This window comes from Salvelinus namaycush, chromosome 39 (assembly GCF_016432855.1).
Source record: "Salvelinus namaycush isolate Seneca chromosome 39, SaNama_1.0, whole genome shotgun sequence".
In the NCBI taxonomy this organism is placed as follows: Eukaryota; Metazoa; Chordata; class Actinopteri; order Salmoniformes; family Salmonidae; genus Salvelinus; species Salvelinus namaycush.
Genome location: NC_052345.1, coordinates 4542669 through 4554067, shown reverse-complemented (window position 1 = coordinate 4554067; position 11399 = coordinate 4542669). Strand labels below are relative to the sequence as shown.

Sequence of the window (11399 nt, the reverse complement as noted above, 5' to 3'; positions counted from 1 at the left end):
GAGGGTCAAAGGTCATAGAGACATCCCTGCAAATAAGAGCCGTAACTATTGGAGGAAATCTAACTGTGCTTCAATGTACAGAAAGAGAGAAGCAGTGTTTTTGAAGGGGTGAGGGATGGTCGGATAGAGAGAGCAGAGGGATGAGAGGAATGGGCAGATGAGGCACGAGAGTAGCATGAAGTAAGCGGGGTGGTGAGGAGAGATGGGGAGGGATAGAGAGAGCAGAGGGATGAGAGGAATGGACAGATGAGGAGAGAAGGGAGGGTGCAGATTTGATCCCCTTTTGATACTCAATATTAGATGAAAGGGTCTCTCTTTCATTCTTTTCCCTTTTCTTCATTCTTTCATTCTTTCTTTCTTTGTCTTTGTCAGAGAGGAAATCAAAAGATAAGTCTCCCGTATATCCTGAGATTCAACTACAGAGACAGAACTATGGAGAGGAAACACATGCACGTACACACGTATGCACACATACACACACACATGCACAGGCACACACTTTCACACGCTGTGTGACGTCCAGGAGAAGCCTTCGAGGGTGTGTGAATGTGTGTGTGCATGCTAGCTTGCCCGTCTCTGCTCTTCCAGAAACCATTCACCAGTACCAGAACAGCGGACAGTTGTTTTTCAATGGCTCATACTGGTCTTGGCTCTGTGTATTCATCTCCCATGGTTTCTCTGTGTCCACTGTCTGTTTCCCTCCATTCCAGTTTCCACTGGTGGGAGAGAGACAAAGGTTCCATTGTTATGTCTGACTTTATGATGACTTTCTGGGGAAATAACAGCTAGAAGGATATAATCCTATTAATATGACCTGGTGGTTTACTGAGAACACTACCACACCTCGTGTTACACACCTTTGAGTTGACTCCTGTCCCTTATTCCCTGGATTTCATTTGACAGGTAGGAAACTTAGAAACTCCCTCAGGCTACATCACAATGGGTTCTTCTCCATGTCTCCTCCCTTTCACATACAGATGTAGGATCTTAATTTGAGCCAGTTTGCTACAGCAGGATAATAATCAGTCAGCAACAGGAAATGTGAATTATTATGTGGATTATCGTTAATGGACATTTTATGGGGTTGATACATTTTTCGTAAGGAAAGCCTGACATTTTAAAGTGGAAATTACAAACTTTAGAAGCCTTTTTAAATTAAATCCTCAGTTAGAACATGGAGAGGAGCGTCTCCAGTCCACACTATTGAGATGCCTTACCTCACCTGAACCTCTGTATCAATAACAGTGTTACTGTCTCTGCTGTGCTCTTCTGGTTCATGTTGTAACAAGGCAGCACCTTTCTGTGTGTGGGTGTGCGTGTGTGTGTGTGTGTGCGCGTGTGTGTCTGTGTGTGTGTGCGTGTGTGTGTGTGTTTGTGTGCGTGTGTGTGTGTGTGTGCACGTGTGTGTGTGTGCGGGTGTGCGTGCATGCGTGTGTGTCTGTGTGTGTGTGTGCATGTGTTGTCTTTGTGTATGTTCAGACTTGAAAGAGAAGAGAGACTTGTACAATCAGTCCTGAAGCTCAAGCAGGCTTGGCTCACTTTTTGAGAGAACACTAATGTGTGTGTGCTTGCTTACGTGTGTGTGTGTGTGTTAGTGTACGAGGGGGGGGGGGGTGTCATGTTTTTGTATCCTTCCATCACCTCGAAAAGAGGAGATTCTCCAGAACTCATTCTGATCCCTCCCTCCCTCCCTCTCCAGGTGGCCAAGGTGGAGTATGTGAGGAGGCGTCCTAAACTAAAGGAGGTGCTGGTGCGGCTGGAGGAGCACCTTGAGTGTATATGCACCTCCAAACGACACATCAAGGAACTCTACGATACAGACAATGGTAAATATCTTACTCTACTCTACTACATACACTGTGTGCGTCAGCTCCTGTCTGAGAGTGTCTCTTTACACTGATATAAACTGATAACAGTTGAGGAATTTAAATGCTTCTCCCTCAGGGTATTCCACTCCTTTTTTCATTCCACTTTTTTCTTTATAGATCCCCCTCTTCCCCCTCCTCCCCCTTCATTCACAGGACCCAGTAGGACCAAGGGTAAAGGGAGGAAACGTAAAAAGCTCAAAAACCTCAAAGAATTTCTCATACCTTTCTCGGGCATGTGGAAAAACATGAGTGTTTATTAGTGTCATTACGGTAGGCATTAGCACTACAGCCAATCAATGATCTGGGTTTAAATGCCAATCATGGCAATCGCCAATCAGAGACCAGTATCAATCGAACAGGAAGAGGGGGTGAAATTAGGAAGTGGTTTTAATTGGTGACTGGTGCCTTGGCTGATTACATTGGGTATGGAGGTTGTATTTGGTGGTGAAAGATGGGGGTGCTAAAGATTCATTGTTTTAAGTGGTGAACATTTGACATTGGGGGGGATGACTTCTATTGTCTGATTGGCTAAGCTAACGTTTGGTACCTATTTCTCTTCTCCCCTCAGGCGTAAGGTGAAGAAAGACTGATGGAAGAGAGAAGAGTGAAAGAGAGGAAGAGGGAAGAGAACATCTTTTCAACAGAAACGTTCATGTTTCTCAGACTGAGAACTTCAGCCATGTTGTGCGTCATGGCAACAAGAGAAGTGGGCAGAGGACAGAGAACATATTCTATATATGTTATATTCTATATCTTCCCACAAGACGAACCTTCAAAAATCAATCATTTTGATAACGTCAAAATATTGCCAGAATCGGGGATGATGTTTATGGAAGATGCAAATAAGGACTTCGGTATTAGGAGTGGGTGTGACTTCGATTTGATGATTGACAGGTGTCAAATAACGTGACTACGCCAACTGGGAGAAGAAGAGAGGTAGATGATTGGATACTGGAGGACTATGGGAGTTACAGTCTTTATATAAAGGACTTCTGACTACAAGACTACTCCCATGATTTTGGATTACAAGCGGTTTGGAATCCTCCCAGTCATTTCGGATGCTTCTGGATTTTTCCATCGGATTCCGAGGACAGTGACTGGGATTACGTTTTGTATTACAAGATTCCAAGATGTACTCTCCTTCTGGAACGGAAGGATGTCACCTACATGATGTATATCCTCTTATTTTTGTAGCCCTGGTTTTCTATTACTGACCGACTTCTTGATTAGTTTCTGGTATGTTATTCACATAAAGGAAGGTTTAAAACAACTGCTACATCAGTTACAAGTTACTAATAAACTATTTATAATGTCAATATGTTATAATGTCTTTAGTTTTCGCCTGTCAGTCAGAAAATATTGACTACTTGAGAGAGAGAAAAATAACCCCTTTAGGCAGATATTAACATGAACTTTATTGAGAGAGAGAGAGAGAGAGAGAGAGAGAGAGAGAGAGAGAGAGAGAGAGAGAGAGAGAGAGAGAGAGAGAGAGAGAGAGAGAGAGAGAGAGAGAGAGAGAGAGAAAACTTTGTCCATCTTAAGGGGTCACCTCTTATGACCCATACTCAGACACTTTGAACATGAAACCCCTGTGAACTAGTAACTGAGAATATCTCTGCTCTCAGTCATACACACCTTCAATACAGAGAGGAAGGAGGTAGATATCAAGACCAACACACTGCTAATGCCAAAGCAACTCTCAGGTTATAGAGCCTGTATTCTAAAGCGTCTCAGAGGAAGAGTGCTGATCTAGGATCAGGTTCCACCTGTCCATTGTAATCTTATTCATTATGATCTAACAGGCTACCCTGATCCTAGATCAGCAATCTTTTCTGAGACACTTTGTCAATACAGGCCCAGGTAACGGTTTTACTAAGAACACTTAATAAATGAATAAGATAATGTTATTATTGTACTCTCTCAGTAAGGGATAAAATAGTGTGTTTAGGAAAATAGTTAAAAGTCAATGTGGTTGAAAATGATATTCTATTCCGCTATTATTATTCTGTAATTTTTCAAAGAAGCCCAGAAGCTGACCTAGTTTCAACATATAAATCACTTCAAAGTTCTCACAGAAAGGAAATTTTGATAATACAGTATTCGTGTAAAACGTGCAGTTTTTACATCTTAATCAGTGATACCTTAGTTGAGTTGGTAATATGGCGTCTCTTTAGTTCCCACAATCCACCAGTGTTATAAGACGCCATGGACGGACAGTACCGGCTCCATTGGTTTAGCAAGACTTTTATTTAGTGAATAAACCAGTGAAATAGAGGAGGGATTGTGTGCCTTTGGGGTTTCTCAAAATGATATTCAGCCTCTCTGCCAAACCATAAACTGCTCACCCATAATCCTTTTCCAAACCCAAACTACAGCCCCAAATGCAACCCCCGGAGCCAGAAGCCTTTCTCTCGCTCTGTCTCTGTGTTATTATGACGTTACAGTCTATGGTGGCGGTTACACGGTACTCACTCCCAGTCAAACTCCCCTTCACATTCCCTAATGTCAAAAGATAATCATGACATAGCATAAAAATGCTACGATTTAATGAGTGTCACAGTGGACTATATTCATAACAAACAAAGAACAAAACTAATGTTTGTCGGGTTGTGGTGTGGTTTTAAAAGGAGGCGACACAAACACAGACAGACTTCATATTAGTTTGAGGTTGGGTTACATAACCAAATGTTGCCAGGGTATTTCTCTTGGATCGGTTGATGTAAACGCTTACTGAAGACGTTTGCCAATATTCGAAACAGACTGACTGGGCTTTTGGACGCACGCACGCATGCACACACGCACACACGCACACACGCACACACGCACACACACACACACACACACACACACACACACACACACACACACACACACACACACACACACACACACACACACACACGGCTTTTGGACTGGAGTGCCCACTCACTGATCGCTGCAATACATACACTTCCTAATTGAGTGAGTTATACAGTACTGCAGGACAAAGGGGACACTGTGTCTGGTGTGTGTGTGTGTGTGTGTGTGTGTGTGTGTGTGTGTGTGTGTGTGTGTGTGTGTGTGTCTGGTGTGTGTAGGAGAAAAGCCCTTATGCTTTCATTCTACATTATTTTACAAATCTACCATACCGGTTAGAGTCTGAGGGAGAGATTTGAACATACTGTACACATGCTATGGTTGTCCAGCTTTTACCATGAGAGAAAGAGGGACAGAAAGAGGGAGAGAGAGGGATAGAAAATGAGAGAGGTAGAGAGAGAGAGAGCAATGGAGTAGGAGAGGGATAGGAAGAGAGAGAGATCAAATCTAATCTTAAAATGTCCCTCTCTCTTTCCTTCCATTCAAATCAAATCCAATTGTATTTGTCACATGCTTTGTAAACAACAGGTGTAGACTAACAATGAAATGCCATGTCCCAACAACGCAGAGAGAACAAAATAGGAATATTAGAAATATAGTAACATGACACATTGAGTAACGATAACTTGGCTAACAGGGTACCAGTACCGAGTCCATGTGCAGGGCTATGAGGTAATTGAGAAAGATATGGGTTAGGGTTTAGCCGGGGTAGGCCGTCATTGTAAATAAGAATTTGTTCTTAACTGACTTGCCTAGTTAAATAAAGGTTAAATTAAAAAACTTAAAAAATAAAAAAAAGTATATTTAACTACAGTAACTATTTAGCAGTCTTATGGCTTGGGGTAGAAGCTGTTCAGGGTCCTGTTGGTTCCAGACTTGGTCCATCGGTTCTGCTTTCCATACGGTAGGAGAGGGAACAGTCTATGACTTCGATGGCTAGAGTCTTTGACAATTTTTAAGGCCTTTCTCTGACACCGCCTGGTATAGAGGTCCTGGATGACAGGGAGCTCCGCCCCAGTGATGTACCCTCTGTAGCGCCTTGCGGTCGGATGCCAAGAGGTTGTCATAGAAAAAGCCGTGATGCAGCCAGTCATGGTGCAGCTGTAGGACTTTTTGAGGATTTGAGGATCATGGCAAATCTTTTCAGCCTCCTGAGGGGGAAGAGGCGTGGCTGTGCCCTCTTCACGACTGTGTTGGTGTGTATGGACCATGTTAAGTTCTCAGTGATGTGGTCACCGAGGAACTTTAAGCTCTCGACCTGATCCACTACAGGCCCGTTGATGTGGATGGGGGCGTGCTCGGCTCTCTGTATCCTATAGTCCACCATCAGCTCCTTTGTCTTTCTGACATTGAGGGAGAGGTTGTTGTCCTGATACCACACAGCCATGTCTCTGACCTCCTCCCTATAGGCTGTCTCATCAGCTCCTCTGTCTTGCTGACATTGAGGGAGAGGTTGTTGTCCTGGTACCACACAGCCAGGTCTCTGACCTCCTCCCTATAGGCTGTCTCATCGTTGTCGGTGATCAGGCCTACCACTGTTGTGTCGTCAGCAAACTTAATGATGGTGTTGGAGTTGTGTTTGGCCATGCGGTCGTGGGTGAACAGGGAGTACAGGAGGGGACTAAGCACGCACCCCTGAGGGGCCCCAGTGTTGAGGGTCAGCATGGCGGATGTGTTGTTGCCTACCCTTACCACCTGGGGGCGGCCCGTCAGGAAGTCCAGGATCCAGTTGCAGAGGGAGGTGTTTAGTCCCAGGATCCTTAGCTTAGTGATGAGCTTAGAGGGCACTATGGTGTGGAATGCTGAGCTGTAGTCAATGAACAGCATTCTCACATAGGTGTTTCTTTTGTCCAAGTGAGAAAGGGCAGTGTGGAGTGTAATAGAGATAGCGTCATCTGTGGATCTGTTGAGACAGAGAGCGAGGGAGAGAGAGGGAAGAGAGACAGAGAGCGAGGGAGAGAGAGGGGAGAGAGACAGAGAGCGAGGGAGAGAGAGGGGAGAGAGACAGAGAGCGAGGGAGAGAGAGGGAAGAGAGACAGAGAGCGAGGGAGAGAGAGGGAAGAGAGACAGAGAGCGAGGGAGAGATAGGGAAGAGAGACAGAGAGCGAGGGAGAGAGAGGGAAGAGAGAAGAGAGCGAGGGAGAGAGAGGGAAGAGAGACAGAGAGCGAGGGAGAGAGAGGGAAGAGAGACAGAGAGCGAGGGAGAGAGAGGGAAGAGAGACATAGAGCGAGGGAGAGAGAGGGAAGAGAGACAGAGAGCGAGGGAGAGAGAGGGAAGAGAGACAGAGAGCGGGGGAAAGAGGGGGAGAGGGAGGGAGAGTAAAAAGTGGATAAGATGTGGTGAGAGACCAGATGTGGAATTAAGATTGTGAGCGAGGGAGGGAAAGTAGAGAGAGAAAGAAAGAAAGAAAGAAAGAAAAAGAAAGAAAAAGGAAGGAACGAAGGAACGAAGGAAAGAAAGAGAGACAGATGGGGTTTAAGATTGTGTGTAAGAGGGTTTGAAAGGTGAGAGGAAGGGGGTGGAATGAAAAAGAGGAGAGAAGGATGGAGAAAAAAAGAGGGAGAGCGGGGAAACCCCAGCTAAAGCCAGATTAACTCTCCGCTGGGTCTCTATCTGAAATCTGAAAGGGTCAGTGTTCTACAGGCCATGTATGACCTGCTATAAGTCTCTGTCGCCAGACAACTGATCTAGGATCAGATTACCCTTAGCCCCAATCCTAACTGCAACCATTAGTGGCTGAGGACAGATCTGACCCCAGATCAACGGTTAGGAGAAAAAGTCAACCTCATATTATAAGCCGAGTAGCTACTGTTCTGGCTTTACTGTAGGGTTTCATCAGTGACTAAGCTAGATTGCTTAGTCAACTGCTGTAACAAGTCTGTGTACGCTACCGATTTGATTTGATTGTCCCATGTAATCCTGAACACTGTAGCCTGAATCCCAGCTCTATTTCAGTGATGACCTGAAATGAAGGTGTAACACAGAACATCTACACGTAACTGCCTAAATAATGGAAACACTTGAGTAAATGAGGGATACAAAGTATATTGAAAGCAGGTGCTTCCACACAGGTGTGGTTCCTGAGTTAATTAAGCAATTAACATCCCATCATGCTCAGGGTCAGGTTTAAAAATGCTGGGCAGGCCATTATTTTGTGCATTATTTTGGCTACCATGCCTATGGCACGAGTGGTCACTGAATGGTTTGATGAGCATGAAAATGCATCCAATTAAACACTTATGGGGGATTCTGGAGTGATGACTGAGGCAGCGTTTTCCACCCACATCAACAAAACACCAAATCATGGAATTTCTTGTGGAAGAATGGTGTCACATTCCTCCAATAGAGTTCTAGACTCTGGTAGAATCTATGCCAAGTTGCATGAATCTGTTCTGGCTCGTGGTGCCCATTGCCCTATTAAGCCACTTTATGTTGCCGTTTCCTTTATTTATACAGTGCTTTTTAAGTATGTGTAGGTGATCCCTACAAGAATTGAACCCAAGACCTTAGTATTTTTGGGGGGTTGTATCATTTGATTTACACAACATGCCTACTACTTTGAAGATGCAAAATATTTTTTATTGTGAAACAAACAAGAAATAAGACAAAAAAACTGAAAACTTGAGCGTGCGTAACTATTCACCCCCCCAAAGTCAATACTTTGTAGAGCCACCTTTTGCAGCAATTACAGCTGCAAGTCTCTTGGGGTATGTCTCTATAAGCTTGGCACATCTAGCCACTGGGATTTTTGCCCATTCTTCAAGGCAAAACTGCTCCAGCTCCTTCAAGTTGGATGGGTTCCGCTGGTGTACAGCAATCTTTAAGTCATACCACAGATTCTCAATTCGATTGAGGTCTGGGCTTTGACTAGGCCATTCCAAGACATTTAAATGTTTCCCCTTAAACCACTCGGGTATTGCTTTAGCAGTATGCTTAGGTTCAGTGTCCTGCTGGAAGGTGAACCTCTGTCCCATTCTCAAATCTCTGGAAGACTGAAACAGGTTTCCCTCAAGAATTTCCCTGTATCCATCATTCCTTCAATTCTGACCAGTTTCCCAGTCCCTGCCGATGAAAAACATCCCCACAGCATGATGCTGCCACCACCATGCTTCACTGTGGGGATGGTGTTCTCGGGGTGATGAGAGGTGTTGGGTTTGCGCCAGACATAGCATTTTCCTTGATGGCCAAAAAGCTACATTTTAGTCTCATCTGACCAGAGCACCTTCTTCCATATGTTTGGGGAGTCTCCCACATGCCTTTTGGCGAACACCAAACGTGTTTGCTTATTTTTTTCTTTAAGCAATGGGTTTTTCTAGCCACTCTTCCGTAAAGCCCAACTCTGTGGAGTGTACGGTTTAAAGTGGTCCTATGGACAGATACTCCAATCTCCGCTGTGGAGCTTTGCAGCTCCTTCAGGGTTATCTTTGGTCTTTTTGTTGCCTCTCTGATTAATGCCCTCCTTGCCTGGTCCATGAGTTTTGGTGGGCGGCCCCCTCTTGGCAGGTTTGTTGTGGTCCCATATTCTTTCCATTTTTTAATAATGGATTTAATGGTGCTCCGTGGGATGTTCAAAGTTTCAGATATTTTTTTATAACCCAACCCTGATCTGTACTTCTCCACAACTTTTACCCTGACCTGTTTGGAAAGCTCCTTGGTCTTCATGGTGCCGCTTGCTTAGTGGTGTTGCAGACTCAGGGGCCTTTCAGAACAGGTGTATATATACTGAGATCATGTGACAGATCATGTGACACTTAGATTACACACAGGTGGACTTTATTTAACAAATTATGTAACTTCTGAAGGTAATTAGTTACACCAGATCTTATTTAGGGGCTTCATAGCAAAGAGGGTGAAGACATATGCGTGCACCACTTTTCATTTTTCATTTTTTTTCTTCTTTTAAACAAGTATTTTTTTCCATTTCACTTCACCAATTTGGGCTATGTTGTGTATGTCCATTACATGAAATACAAAGAAAAATCCATTCAAATGACAGGTTATAATGCAACAAAATAGGAAAAACGCCAAGGGGATGAATACTTTTGCAAGGCACGGTATAAAACATTTTTCCTTAAAATATACTTTTTTTAAAGTTCTAATGTTGCTGTCCCCACTACAACAAAATAATACTGAAATACATTTCATTTTGTCCTTGAAACATTGAATTGAAATACAGTAGAATTCCATTCCTTCCTCTGCTCCTACTGGGGCGTGCCAATATGGCCAGCCTCTCATTGGTCAATACATAGCATCAGTACTTCAGGGTTTATATGCATCATTGGTTGTATGTTTTGTCTTTGTGTATCGACAGCCTCCATAGCCATGCACTGTCCAAATATGGCCTATGTCCAACTAATAGAAGGATATTTTATCGAGCCCAGGATCAGACGACAATAGAAATGGTTATATCATTACATCTAAGCATTAATAAACGAGACAGAAATAGATAAAAATGTAAGATAATAAATAATGGATTCCAAACAAGTCATAACGGCGTCATTACAAAGTGCTTTAGGTGTTGATTCACATCCAGGAAATTGGAATGTTCTGAAAACATGTTCTGGAATCACAGCTTCCATTTATATTACAAAGAAAACACTTAGCTTTTCAATCTGCAAGACCACGGGACAAGACCATGACCAAAGAAGCCATAATACCACAAGACCAACACATCAAGACCACACGACCACATGACCACATCACCACAACATCATGAATTGAGCAAACAATATCATTTACAGCACCCTGTTCTGTCTTAACCAATCAGAAGAAGCTGTTGTCCACTACCTCAGTGACTCAGCCCTTAGGGTCAGGGTAAACGTCAGGGTTGAGTGTTAGGGATGTCAACTTGGGTTGAGAGAGAGAGTGAGGGAAGGAGAGAGAGAGACATCCACCCATGCCCCCAATATCATGACATGAGAGCAACAGGTTTTCATAGTGTCTTCTCCCCTCTCTCTCCTCTCTCAGATTCTCCTCTCCTCTCCTCTCCTCTCCTCTCCTCTCCTCTCCTCTCCTCTCCTCTCCTCTCCTCTCCTCTCCTCTCCTCTCCTCTCCTCTCCTCTCCTCTCCTCTCCTCTCCTCTCCTCTCCTCTGTCCACTCTCATCTCCTTTCCTCTCTTCTCTTCTGCTCTCTTCTCTCCCCTTCTCTCCTCATCTCCTCCCCTCTCCTCTTCTCTCCTCTCCTCCCTCCCTACCCTCTCTCCTCTCCTCCCCTCTCTCTACCATGATTAAAAGTAAACAGGTCTTCTCCCCGTGTATCATACTGTGGTTCTTTATGTCTGATCACCAGGTAAACACATCTACCTCCCACTGCCGGGTGATTCCCACTCACTCTCTCAATGTTCCCACCACCAGACACACCACTGGAATAACGCAGTATGTAACAGAAAGTGAATGGATGCTGCAGTATTATCAGAGATGGAAGAGGAAGCGGGATATCTCACTTGCTCCTTTTTTCTGATTCATGTACATTCAATGAACTAAGCAGACCAGACCCAGCTGCTAATGCATTGGTGCCTATGGGAGAGCCATCCCTTAAGCAGACCGGACCTGTGACCATTTTTTTCTATGGTAAACAGCCTCCGTGAGACATCTTCATATATCTATCTTTGGTAATATGCCTCATCCTAACCCACCATAACAAATCAACTCATCCTCTTTTGTTTACTCATTTC

General features: G+C 44.1%; 1 protein-coding gene across 1 annotated transcript in view; it reads left to right on the top strand.

Moving 5' to 3' along the window:
• Positions 1-3184, top strand: part of LOC120032526 (platelet-derived growth factor subunit A-like) — a 9436-nt gene extending 6252 nt beyond the window's left edge. The window contains exons 5-6 of the mRNA XM_038978666.1: positions 1700-1826; positions 2437-3184. Of these exons, the coding sequence (XP_038834594.1) occupies positions 1700-1826; positions 2437-2447 (138 nt within the window). The 3' untranslated portion in view covers positions 2448-3184. The remainder of the gene's footprint in view (positions 1-1699; positions 1827-2436) is intronic.
• Positions 3185-11399: the final 8215 nt, after the last annotated feature.